The 13,460-nt window shown below is 43.4% G+C and overlaps 1 protein-coding gene across 1 annotated transcript; it reads right to left on the bottom strand.

Moving 5' to 3' along the window:
• Nucleotides 1-287: 287 nt before the first annotated feature.
• LOC139548644 (extracellular calcium-sensing receptor-like) lies at nt 288-10,720 on the bottom strand. Its single transcript, XM_071358418.1, has 11 exons — nt 10,491-10,720; nt 10,093-10,384; nt 9,677-9,919; nt 9,418-9,513; nt 8,934-9,249; nt 8,679-8,851; nt 8,293-8,523; nt 7,939-8,062; nt 7,655-7,848; nt 7,259-7,537; nt 288-1,236 (listed from the first exon to the last, which is right to left on the bottom strand). The coding sequence occupies exons 1-11, from the start codon at nt 10,718-10,720 to the stop codon at nt 808-810; spliced, it is 2,607 nt and encodes an 868-aa protein (XP_071214519.1). The 3' UTR covers nt 288-807.
• Nucleotides 10,721-13,460: the final 2,740 nt, after the last annotated feature.

Here is a 13,460-nt window from a genome sequence, read left to right as displayed (position 1 = left end):
TCCTGGAGGGCTACAGGCTGTACAGCCAGGGTCTAGGAGGCAACCAGAAGTTGATTTCTGACAGAACAGTGAAAGAGGAGGAGAATGAAAGTTTGTGGACCTGCAGTAAAAGAGCACCTTTTATTAGGATAGCTGTCAAACACTACAAAGATCTGAGAGATGTGTAAGAGGACAAGCGGAGTGAGGATCAATGTAAAGATGAAAGATGTTTCATTACAATAACTGACTCTGAGGTGGGACAACACTAGTCTCCTGTGGTAGATAACTGACTCTGAGGTGAGACAACACTAGTCTCCTGTGGTAGATAACTGACTCTGAGGTGGGACAACACTAGTCTCCTTTGGTAGATAAATGACTCTGAGGTGGGACAACACTAGTCTCCTGTGGTAGATAACTGACTCTGAGGTGGGACAACACTAGTCTCCTGTGGTAGATAACTGACTCTGAGGTGGGACAACACTAGTCTCCTGTGGTAGATAAATGACTCTGAGGTGGGACAACACTAGTCTCCTGTGGTAGATAAATGACTCTGAGGAGGGACAACAGCACTCTCCTGTGGTGATAACTGACTCTGAGGAGGGACAACAGCACTCTCCTGTGGTGATAACTGACTGAGGAGGGACAACAGCACTCTCCTGTGGTGATAACTGACTCTGAGGAGGGACAACAGCAGTCTCCTGTGGTCAATAGAGATCTGTTTCTTGGTGGTTTCTAATTGGACATCATGTGTTTCTTGTTGGTTTCTAATTGGTCATCATGTGTTTCTTGGTGGTTTCTAATTGGACATCATGTGTTTCTTGGTGGTTTCTATTTGGACATCATGTGTTTCTTGGTGTTTCTCTCTGGTCTCAGAAGGATGATGAAACACTTTGGAGCAAACAGACAGAACAGCAGCCCAAAGCTGGAGGCCAGGATTGCAAAGATCTCTACAGCTACTGTGTACTTCCCAGGAGAGCTGACGTAGGCAGGGATGAAGGAGATCCACACGGCACAGAAGATCAGCATGCTGAAGGTGATGAGCTTGGCCTCGTTGAAGTTGTCTGGGAGTTTCCTGGCCAGGAAGGCTAAGAGGAGACAGAGGGAGGCCAGCAGGCCGATGTAGCCCAGCACCAGAGAGAAGCCAACCACAGAGCCCACCTCACACTCCAGGACGACCCTCGGCCCCCGACCTTCTCTGTTCCCCCTCTCAGCAGGTCGGGGTGGAGCTAAGGCCAGCCACAGTACACAGATCAGCACCTGTGGAAGGGAACGGAGGTGGAAGGAAAACGCATGCACAGTTATCATAACAACAAATGATATGGTCAGTTACCACGTTTCCATCCACAGTGTTTATGATAGTAAAGTTATACCGTGTATAAAAAAATAACGACAGCTGTGATGGAAACAGGAAGTTTCAGTACAATGTTATAAATCCCGACAGATCATTTGTTCATTCGACATGGTTGGATATTTTTGTGTTGAGAAATAAATGTTGGAGGAAACACCTTGATGCGCAAAAACTGATCCAATAACTGTCATTATCAAAGTGAACTTGGAGTCACTTGATGACATGGTGTGTGGTCCTCCATGCAGCTTATCAGACTACAGATGAAAGTAGTTCTGATGAACTTCACAGGGTGGTGAAAGTGCACGGTATGAGCTTGATGCTCCTTTCCAATAAATGTTGAGGGTCTTATTCTGGGGACATGATGATCGATACTTGACTGCCGTTTAACCTCTCTTGGGCACGTGAGACGGTAGCGTCCCACCTCTTCAACAGCCAGTGAAACTGGTGGGCGCCAAATTCATATACAGAAATACTCATTATAAAAATTCAGAAAACAAAACATATTTTACATAGGTTTAAAGATGAACTGCTTGTGAATCCAACCACGGTGTCAGATTTTTTAAATGCTTTACGGCGAAAGCATACATTACGATTATGAGAACATAGCCCACTAAACAAATCATTACAAACAGTAGCCAGCCAGCTAGAACAGTTACACAATTTAGAAATAGAGATCAAATTAATCCCTTACCTTTGATGATCTACATATGGTTGCAATCAGCAGACATTAATTTACTCAATAAATGTTATTTTTGTTCGATAAAGTATCTTTATACCCAAAAACCTCCGTTTTGTTCACGCGTTTTCTTCAGTAATCCACAGGCTAAAACGCAGTAAAAACAGGAAGACAAAAAAATCCAAATTGTATCCGTAAAATTCATAGAAACATGTCAAACGATGTTTATATTCAAACCTCAGAAACGCACTCTCTCGGTCTTGCGCAGGAAAAAGCTCTGTGACACGGCAGGGTCCACTCATTCAGACTGCTCTTACTTCTTAATTTTTCAGAATACAAGCCTGAAACATTTTCTGAAGACTGTTGACATCTAGTGGAAGGCATAGAAACTGCATTTTGAGTCCTAAGTCAATGGATACTGTATTGGCATTGAATAGAAAACTACACAACCAAAAAAAAAACTACCTCCTGAATGGATTTTTCTCAGGTTTTTGCCTGCCAAATCAGTTCTGTTATACTCACAGACACTATGTTAACAGTTTTGGAAACTTTGGAGTGTTTTCTATCCAAATCTACCAGTTATATGCATATCATATATTCTGGGCCCGAGATGCAGGCAGTTTAATTTGGGCATGCATTTCATCCAAAATTCCGAATGCTGTCCCCTACCCTAGAGAAGTTAACAAATAACAATATTATTTTCCATAATAATCTCATCATGTAGACCACCCTCCCCACACAGCCTACCGGCACTGTATCTGGGAGCCGTTAGCTAGGGTTCACGTACCAACACCAGAGTGATGCACACTGCTATTTAACTCAACAGTTTGGGACAAAACTATCAGTAGAGTTTAAAAGTCATAGAAACACATTGAACATTCAAATTTTATTCGGTACATGAAATTTAAACACAAAAATGTACATGTTGTGTGCACTACGTCATCTCCCACACATTTTTATCCTTGACAAGTCTGTTTGGTGGAAACGCCACTGGTGGGAAAATGGGTATATTATCTTTATGGAGATCTTTGAATATTCGCATGAAAATCTGTCGCCAATTGGATGGAAACCTAGCAACTGAAGGAAATAACTAAAGGTCCAGTGAATCCGTTTAATTATTTTTTATCTCAAATCCTTTCTGGGTAACAATTAGGTGTGATTGTTTTCAATTAAATGTTTTTTTTTTTTAATATACAAAAATAGCTTCTTAGCAAAGAGCATTTTATCATACAAGAATTTAGCTAGGACTGTCTGGGAGTGGTCTGAGTGGGGAGGGGAAAACTGAAAACGAGCTGTTATTGGCCGAGAGATTTGGAACTCTCTATCTTTATGGTCTTGCAAAGTTGACGTCCTCGCCCCCAGTGGAAATCTAAAGGAATCCCCATTAAAATCCATCTGTTTAAGCTAGCTGTTTTATTTCATAGGCTGCATCACAATCCACAGCATCTGCCCAATGGCGGCCGTCCGCCTCTGCAGTGGAAGGTGGCGGAGCTACAGTGGTGAGACACCCTGATAATGCCGAAAATGTCTGTAGCATCACGGGACTCGTCTGAAGCCTGTACCACCGATCTGCCAACTTCTGTCTGTAGTTGCCAACTTCTGTCTGTATGTAGCGTCCGAACAGTGTGGGCTACACACTTATATGACCAAACACGTACAGTACATGTTGGTTGATTTGCTCTAGGACTCCTACAAGCCTGAAAAGACTCGTCTGAAGGTAACCCGGTACGAGTCTAAAAAACGAATGGAAGTATATATATAGTTTAGTGCCCCCAAAATGTTTTATATGGGTAAAAACAAATATGAATAATTTCCTGATGTTTCCTATATCTCTCAGATATAGAACAGACACTTTAAAACAAACTTCCTTTTTTATGAATCTGTTTTCTTTTTCATACCTAAAGTTCAAAGTCCTAAAATAGCTAAATGATCCTTGGTATGGCCGGGGGTACTTATTTGAGTGTCAGTTTAAATTGGAACTGACAACGTTTTAGCAACATTAAATGTTATTAAAATCTGTTCATATACACCCCAGGAAGAATATGGCACTTTTTTTTATAGATTTTCTGACATGTAAGCACTTAGATATGGTCATTTTCATGTTTTCATAAATTCATAGAATGTTTGGGAAAGATGTAAAGTAAGGCATTTGTGAAAATTCTATGGCTATATAGAGTGGGAAAGCAGACATGCGTTTGGACAATTAATAGACCCCAGAGCTTTGCCAGAGAATTCAATGTTAATTTCTCTACCAAAATTTGGCAGTACTTCCAACTGACCTCACAACCGCAGACCACGTGTAACCACGCCAGCCCAGGAACTCCACATGCGGATTTTCACCTGCGGGACATCTGAGACCAGCCAACCAGACAGCTGATGAAACTGTTGGTTTGCACATCTGAATAATTTTTGCACAAACTGTCAGAAACTGCCTCAAGGAAGCTCATCCGCGTGCTCGTCGTCCTCAACCAGGTCTTGACCTGACTGCAGCTCTGCATCGTAACCAACTTCAGTGGGCAAATGCTCACCTTCGATCGCCACTGGCATGCTGGAGAAGTGTGATCTTCACGGATGAATCCCAGTTTCAGCTGTACCTGGCAGATGGCGTCGTGTGGGAGAGGGGTTTGCTGATGTCAACATTGTGAACAGAGTACCCCATGGTGGCGGTGGGGTTATGGTATGGGCAGGCATAAGCTTCGGGCAATGAACACAATTGCATTTTATCAATGGCAATTTGTGTGATGAGATGCTGAGGCCCATTGCCGTGCCATTCATCTGCCGCCATTACCTCATGTTTCAGCATGATAATCTACGGCCCCATGTCACATGGAATGTACACAATTCCTGGAAGCTGAAATTGTCTGCATACGTTGAGCATGTTTGGGATGCTCTGGATCGACGTTTATGGCAGCGAGTTCCAGTTCTCGCCAATATCCAGCAACTTCCCACAGCCATTGAAGAGGAGTGGGACAACATTCCACAGGATACAATCAACATCCTGATCAACTCTATACGAAGGAGATGTGTCGCGCTGCATGACGCAAAATATTGGTCCCACCAGATACTGACTGGTTTTCTGATCCACTCCTCTACCTTTTTTAATGGCCAACAGATGCATTGCCAGTCAGGTGAAATCCATAGATTAGGGCCTAATGAATTTATTTAAATTGACTGAATTCCTTATATTAACTGTAACTCAGTACAATCTTTAAAATTGTTGCATGTTGCGTTTATATTTTTGTTCAGTCTACATAGGATGCTGTATATATTATTTTAACATGTTAAAACAAAAGAATAGATCAATAATTTTTGTCCAGCCTTCGCAGCTATGCTTGCAGATGTGCATAATATGTATATGTGCATAATCAACAAGTATTTAATCACTCGAAATAACAAAAACATAGCTATAGGTTTGTTGTAACATTTACATTTAAAACATGTTTTTCCTTTTTTTACACAGCATGGATCACCGGTGCGGTTGAAGGCAGCATCGCTGTATGGTGCTCTCAAAATGTATTGTAGTTGAGTAGCCAGCCTAGGCTACTACTCAAATGTTTCTGTAAAAGGCCTACATGTTTCTCCTTTGCATGTTGTTTTGTTGCAGGTTTAGTTTTTTTGGTTATTCATTGCCAAGCTTTAAAAACAGAAGCAACATTCTAGTAGCCTAGCTAGGACTGTAGAATGTGTCTGTACACTTTCCCTCCGCTGCGCGCTGTAAACCTGACAAACGAAAGCAGCGCAATTGAAGTTGAGTTCGCTGATGTGAGCGAATCAGGTTGTAATTTCAGAAAGTAGATGACTCAACTCTTGACTCATTTATACTCGCGTGTGTGTTCTATTCGGTCCGCGGGCCTTGTGTCTGACACGTACGCTTGTCTATTAGCCACGTTATGACTGACTTGTGATCATTGCCCTTGCTAGTTTGATTGCATTGACATTCCCAGCCTTAGTTACAGTCCTCCGTTTTTGTTCAAGATATTGAGTCATTGAAACAGAAACAGTGCATCCCGAATGGGTGGCGAGGCAGCAAACAATGTACCAAGCCAGCTGCGATTTACAACCTGATAGCAATATTTTTGGACTACCAAGAAATCTATTGTTGAATTAAATGAATCAAGCAATGAACTGCATCCGTCTAATCTGCCCACAATGCCTTACATTATGTAATAAAAACATTTGTAAAATAGAACCTAAGATGGTTTTGAAGTATAAACTGGGAATTTGACATTTGTGACTGATATGATTGTCTGTGTGTTTCATATCTGCAAAGTAGTTAAAACACTGTCAGTTCTTCGGTCACCGAAGACGTAGATGTCGATTATGGCAGCCCCCCTTATGGCAGCCCCCCGCACCTCTCTGATTCAGAGTGGTTGGGTTAAACGCGGAAGACACATTTCAGTTGAAGGCATTCTGTTGTATAACTGACTAGGTATCCCCTTTCCCTTTCAAGGATGAACTCATTTACCATCTGGTGATGTCACCAGCAGGTCAAAACTCCACCCTATCAAAACAGACTGGAATTTCAGCCTTCTTTTCAAACATCACTTACACTCAGTGGTGTAAAGTACTTAATGTTAAAATACTTTAAAGTACTACTCAAGTCGTTTTTTGGAGTGTACTTTACTTTACTATTTATATTTAATTCACTATATTGCTAAAGAAAATAATGTACTTTTTACTCCATACATTTTCCCTGACACCCAAAATTAATCATTACATTTTGACAGGAAAATGGTCAAATGGACACACTTATCAAGAGAACATCCATGGTCATCCCTGCTGCCTCTGATCTGGTGGACTCACTAAACACAAATGCTTCGATTGTAAATGATGTCTGAGTGTTGGAGTGTGCCGTTGGCAAACCGTCAATAAAAAATATTTTAAAAATTGTGCCGTCTGGTTTACTTAATATAAGGAAATTAAAATTATTTATACTTTTACTTTTGACACTTAAGTACATTTCATAAATTCCAGTTAAAACCAAATACTTTTAGACTCACTCATTTTACTGGGTGACTTTCGCTTTTACTTGAGACATTTTCTATTAAGGTATATTTACTTTTACTCAAGTATGACTAGTGAGTACTTTTTCCACCATTGCTTGTACTAAAAGGGCATTATCATCATTCACACAATTTCACAGTATTATTCCAAACTCATAGTGTGGAAATATATATAAAACAAAGGAAAATCAAGTTTTTGACTGCACTGGGCATTTCAATTCCCATATAATATAGTAAAAACTAGATGTTCACCTGGATGAGTGTGCAGAGTGAGATACCCATCCTCTGCTGGGTGGGGCTGAAGTATCTCATCAGGTTCTCTCCAGGCAGAGTGGCCCTGAAGGCCACCAGCACCACCACAGTCCTGCTGAGCAGACAGGAGATGCAGAACACAAAGCTTATACCAAACAGGGTGTGTCTCAGCATGCACGTCCATGGCTTCGGCTGGCCAATGAAAACCAGTGCGCACAGGAAGCAGAGCTTGAGAGACAGCAGGAGCAGGAAGCTGAGCTCAGAGTTATTGGCTTTCACCTGTAAAGAGACAGAAAATTATAATTTAGACAGAGTGATGTCAGAAATCACATCCTTATATGACACAATCTCATCTCTGTCCAGAACCTCTATAAATGATCATATGATTCAACTCACCAGGGCCGTGTGACGGTGGTAGAGGAAGGTGGCCAGGGCACCGGCTGTGAGTGTTGCCCCGGAAACTGAGATGACAGACAGGATTACGCCCATGGTGTCGCTGTAGGAGAGGAAGTCCACCAGCTGGGGGATGCAGGCCGTACGATCAGGGTTGGACCAGAACCGCTCTGGACACCTAATACACTCAACTGACCCTGATAGAGAAGGAAGAAGAATGGTCCAAATCAGGACCAATCAGGGTTGAGGAAAAATATGAGTTGGAATCAGAACCCTAGATAGACTACCTGTTGTGTTGCTGATCTCTCCCTCAGCGCAGGACAGACAGTCGAAGCAGCACTCAGGCTTCCCCTTCTGTACCGCATGCCTGGTACCAGGGGGACAGTCAGCACTGCATACAGACACAGGGACCTACCAGAAAGCGGAGAGGAAGAAGTCATCATCATCATCATCATCATCATCATAATCATTGCTATGAACATCATCATTACACACACACACACACACACACACACACACACACACACACACACACACACACACACACACACACACACACACACACACACACACACACACACACACACACACACACACACACTCCTCTCTGCCTCAATGAAACTAAACTGAACAGTTCTCACCTCATCTCCGCTGCCCCCACCCCACACCACTTTATCCATGTCGATGTGGAACTGGTCTTCCGATCCCTCAGAGGACAGAAAATGTCCGACCTGGACAAACTCTGCCGTCCCCTCGGGGGTCACATGCCAGTTGATGATGTCATAAGAGGCAGGCGGATCACCATTCATGTCGAAGTGGAAAGATTCCCCCACAGGAGTACTGAAGTTCACTCCCCTCAGATAATGAACAATCTCAAAGAGAAAAGGGCATTGGAACAGGATTAAGAGTTAGAACCAGTTGTGGATTTTGTTCTTTAGAACTCAAACCTTACAAAGTGTTTTCACTGTATCCTGACTGGAAACATTAGTGTTGTTAACTTGAAAACAGATCAACATGTTATTCTCACCTGGCTGGGCTGAAGCTTCCTGATATCAGGGCACTGTCCACCATTAAAGACTCCGTCCCCTGGTCGACAGGCCACCATATCCTGTATGGCGTAGGCGATGGCGTACACAGCCTTGTACACATTATAGCTGGCTCTCAGCTGAGACACGTCAGCATACTGGCTCTCCCCCTCACCTAGGATTGACACTTAATTTTACTGAGCTAACATTGGGAATCAGGACAAAAAACAGAGATTTAGGTGTAAACTCTCCCTCACCTATGACCTCTGACCCAGTACACTGTCGCCTGGACGACAGCGTCATGCTGAGGTCAACCCCCAGAGAACACCCAAACATCTCTTCCCACAATAACCTCAGGAAGGGGTCAGACTTTTGGTAGCTCCCATCTGGATGGAGGCGTGTGAGGAAAGTCCCCAGGCCGGGAATGTCAGCTTTCTTCAGGGCAAATCCAACGGTCCCGGAAAGAGAAGGCAGGTTTTCAGGGGAGGAGAGAGTAGAGTCAGTGACCCAGGCCTCTGAGGCAATCCACTGCTTATCTGTAATGTTCTGACGGACAACCTCTTCCATCAGGGCCTGGAGAATGAAATCGTTAAAAAGATCAAGATAGTCAAGCTGAAATGCATGATTATCAATCAGGAAATGATTGTGTCTATAAAGGGCATCACGACATGGTAAGACACAAGGACACTGCTACAGCTGTGTTACAAATCATTAACAATACTCTGACCGGTAACTGCTCACATGTGCATCCTTTGTGATAGCAAATGTCACCACCACTCTGGCAGTAGATCCTCTGATGGTGTCCACGATGTACCTGATACGTCTCTGAGACGGTACCTATGGTGATGACCATCAGTAAGAGAAAGGGAAGAGAGTCAGAAAAAATCAGAGAGAGAGTTTCTGTTAGATTAGAAGAGAGGGGAAGTCAGAGTAAAAACAGAGAGAGAAAGATAGAGCAAAAGAGAGAGTTTATTGTCAGATCATCAGAGTGAGGTCGTACCTTGGGGATGACCTCAGAGTAGGCGACACACACCCCAGATCCCTGGAGCTCTTGGAGAAGCAGCTGAACCCCAAACTTGCCATAGTCATCATCCCCTGAAACCAGTCCCACCCACACCCAGCCCAGCTGACGCAGCAGCTTGGCCATGCCCCGAGCCTGGAAGGCATCGCTGGGTACCGTACGGAAGAACGAGGGGTACCTCAAGTTGTCACTCAAACACGCACAGGAGGCAAAGTAACTCACCTGGGAGAGAACAGAGAGAGAGAGAGAGTAAGAGAGAATTAGAATTTTAAAAAGAGAGAGAGATGGTAAGTAAATGTTAGAGAGAGCGTGTAATCTAGATAAATATTGAAATGTAATGTGAAAAGAGGCATCATCTCATCTTAACCCAACCTGTTATCCAACCACTGCCTCACCATGGGTAAATCAAATGGCCCGAGGGTCTGTGCCACCACCATGGAAGCTGAGGAGCGGGCATCCCCGATGATGATGGGAACCTCAGGGGTTGTGCCACAGTCTGTGCCCACCACGGAGGCCTCCTGGCCAGTCACCATGGCTAGGGCTGCCCTCAGGGTGGTGCCCTCTGACAGGCATGTGTCAGCAGCCAGGAACCCCAGGGTGAGGTTAGGCAGGAGGGCTGGGTCACGGTTAATCTCCTCCACAGCAAAGATCATAGTCTGGAGCCAACGGTAAGCACGCTGGTAGAAACTGACAGACGGAAGAAAGGAAGAAATGGAGAGATAGGTGGTAACTGAGTACACTGCACACCAGTGAAAACACGATGACAAAAGCTGTTATCACACAAGCTGCGTACATTGTACAGGTATAATTTCCCTTAATGCTCCTGAACTCCTGCTCTGGCAGAGGGGCTTCCACATGGATGGGGAACAGGCCCCCAATGACCACATCTCCTGCCTGATAAACACTGCCGGATACTGGCTTAGCTATCAGCCGACAAGCCCCCTTTCCACCTCCATACAGACCCCGGACACACCCAGGGACATGGAGACAGTAGAGCAGCCACAGCCAGCCCCAGAGGCTCATCACCTGGAGAGAGACAAGGCCGAAGACTGGGAGAGTTCCGTCACCTGTTGGAGAGAGACCAAACCAAGACCTTGCATACAGAACACTCTGTAGACAGAATGATATTAACAAAAAGTTCCATCAGTGAAGATATACACCATTCAACACAGACACCTGTAACCAGACGTGAAAAAACAGCGATTGACACACAAAACCTTGTTCTACCTCTGCCCTACCTGGCAACAGCAAACTTTATCCTGATGAGACAGACAGACAGACAGACAGACAGAGAGAGAGAGGATGAGTGTCTGTCAGTCTGGCATCTCCTGCAGTGTGAGAGTGAAAGAGGGAGAGGAAGAGGAGAGAAGGGGAGCTGCTGATATAGGGAGAAATGAGCCCCCGGCTAAACAACAAGCACACGGCCACCAGGGGGTGCTTGTAGGGAGGAAGGGGCAGGAGGGGGTTAATTGGGACTTGTTATTGGAGGATAACTTGGGGAGCAGGTAATTGAGGGTAATTGGAGAAAGCCTGTGAGGGTGATGTTATTGAAGGTAATGTGTAGTACAGGACATACAGTATCTGTTCTTCAACAACATCTGATGGATCCATTCAGACAGATATTACATCATACTAAACTATAAATTATTTTAATAATTGTGGCTAAATGGATTGGCGAGATGGGTAGAGAGTGAGAGAGAGAGTGAGAGAGAGAGCGAGAGCGAGAGAGAGTGAGAGAGAGAGAGAGAGAGACAAAGAGAGAGAGAGAGAGAGAGAGAGATAGAGAGAGAGAGTGAGATATAGAGAGAGAGAGACAGAGAAAGAGAGAGACCGAGAAAGTAGAGAGAGATGGATAGAGAAAGGAAGAGGAAGCGAGAGAGAGAGAGAGAGAGAGAGAAAGAAAGAAAGAAAGAAAGAAAGAAAGAAAGAAAGAAAGAAAGAAAGAAAGAAAGAAAGAAAGAAAGAAAGAAAGAAAGAGAGAGAGACAGACAGACAGACAGACAGACAGACAGACAGACAGACAGACAGACAGACAGACAGACAGACAGACAGACAGACAGACAGACAGACAGACAGACAGACAGACAGACAGACAGACAGACAGACAGACAGACAGACAGACAGACAGACAGACAGACAGACAGACCGACCGACCGACCGACCGACCGACCGACCGACCGACCGACCGACCGACAGACAGAGAGATGAGGGAGGGAGGGAGGGAGGGAGGGAGGGAGGGAGGGAGGGAGGGAGGGGGGAAAGAAGAAAGAGAGATGGAGGGAGAGAGAGGAGAGAGAAGAAAGAGAGAGAGATTTTCTTCCTCTATACTTTCTGTTCTCTGAGCTGTACCATTGACAGCAGGTTGTTGTGGGATATAATTGCATGTAATTAAAGAGTGGCTGTGACAATGATGTTAATCACTTTAATTGTGCTGATGACGTCGGTATTAGTGTGTGTGTACAGAATGTGTATGTGTGTTTGTGTGTGTGTCCTGGTGACAAAGAGCTTCCTTTTTCCTCTCACATTTGCTGTGTTCACATGTTTTGAAATATATTTCCTGTGCCATCCTATTCACAAGTAATGTGTTCAATCATTGAAGTGTGACATCTCATGTGTGATACCCTTACGCTTGTTCTACATTCTCAGTGCTATTTATTAAGCATGTTCTACATTCTCAGTGCTATTTATTAAGCATGTTGTAACTTCTCAGTGCTACATATTAAGCATGTTCTACATTCTCAGTGCTATTTATTAAGCATGTTCTACATTCTCAGTGCTACATATTAAGCATGTTGTAACTTCTCAGTGCTATTTATTAAGCATGTTCTACATTCTCAGTGCTATTTATTAAGCATGTTCTAAATTCTCAGTGCTACATATTAAGCATGTTCTAAATTCTCAGTGCTATTTATTAAGCATGTTCTAAATTCTCAGTGCTACATATTAAGCATGTTCTAAATTCTCAGTGCTACATATTAAGCATGTTCTACATTCTCAGTGCTACTTATTAAGCATGTTATAAATTCTCAGTGCTACATATTAAGCATGTTCTACATTCTCAGTGCTACATATTAAGCATGTTCTACATTCTCAGTGCTACTTATTAAGCATGTTCTAAATTCTCATGGCTACATATTAAGCATGTTCTACATTCTCAGTGCTATTTATTAAGCATGTTCTACATTCTCAGTGCTATATATTAAGCTTGTTCTAAATTCTCAGTGCTATTTATTAACCTCTTGGAAATAGGGGGCGCCATTTCCACTTTGGGAAAAAATAGTGCCCAAATTAAACGGCCTCGTACTCTGTTCTAGATCATACAATAAGCATATTATTATTACTATTGGATAGAAAACACTCTGAAGTTTCTAAAACTGTTTGAATTATATCTGTGAGTAAAACAGAACTAATTTGGCAGGCAAAGTTCCAAACAGGAAGTGAAAATTCTGAAATGGGTCTCTGTGACAGGCCTCGCCTATTCAATTGCCTTGTATTTATGGATATGTATGCACTTCATACGCCTTCCACTAGATGTCAACAGGCAGTAGAATGTTGAATGAGGTGTCTAGCCTGATGTGGGACCGAATGAGAGCTTTTGGAGTGACAGGTCAGCCATATTGGCAGTATTTTGCTGCGCACCTGGGAGCACCATATCATTTTCTGCAATGCGTTAGGTAGACACGAAGAAATGCTCCGTCTGGGACGTTATTGGATACATATGAGAAAAACATCCTAAAGATGGATTTTCAACTGAGTTTGACCA

Source organism: Salvelinus alpinus, chromosome 21 (assembly GCF_045679555.1).
Source record: "Salvelinus alpinus chromosome 21, SLU_Salpinus.1, whole genome shotgun sequence".
Classification (NCBI taxonomy): Eukaryota; Metazoa; Chordata; class Actinopteri; order Salmoniformes; family Salmonidae; genus Salvelinus; species Salvelinus alpinus.
This window is presented reverse-complemented; position numbering and strand designations above follow the sequence as displayed.

What these genes read in the sequence shown, in the direction of transcription:
- LOC139548644 (XM_071358418.1), bottom strand. Translation starts at nt 10,720, where the DNA reads ATGAGCCTCTGGGGCTGGCTGTGGCTGCTCTACTGTCTCCATGTCCCT. An exon ending in GGAAGCTTCAGCCCAGCCAG is followed by an intron (nt 8,524 to 8,678) that starts GTGAGAATAACA and finishes TTTCTCTTTGAG; the next exon opens with ATTGTTCATTATCTGAGGGG. An exon ending in CACTCTGCACACTCATCCAG is followed by an intron (nt 1,237 to 7,258) that starts GTGAACATCTAG and finishes TCCCTTCCACAG; the next exon opens with GTGCTGATCTGTGTACTGTG.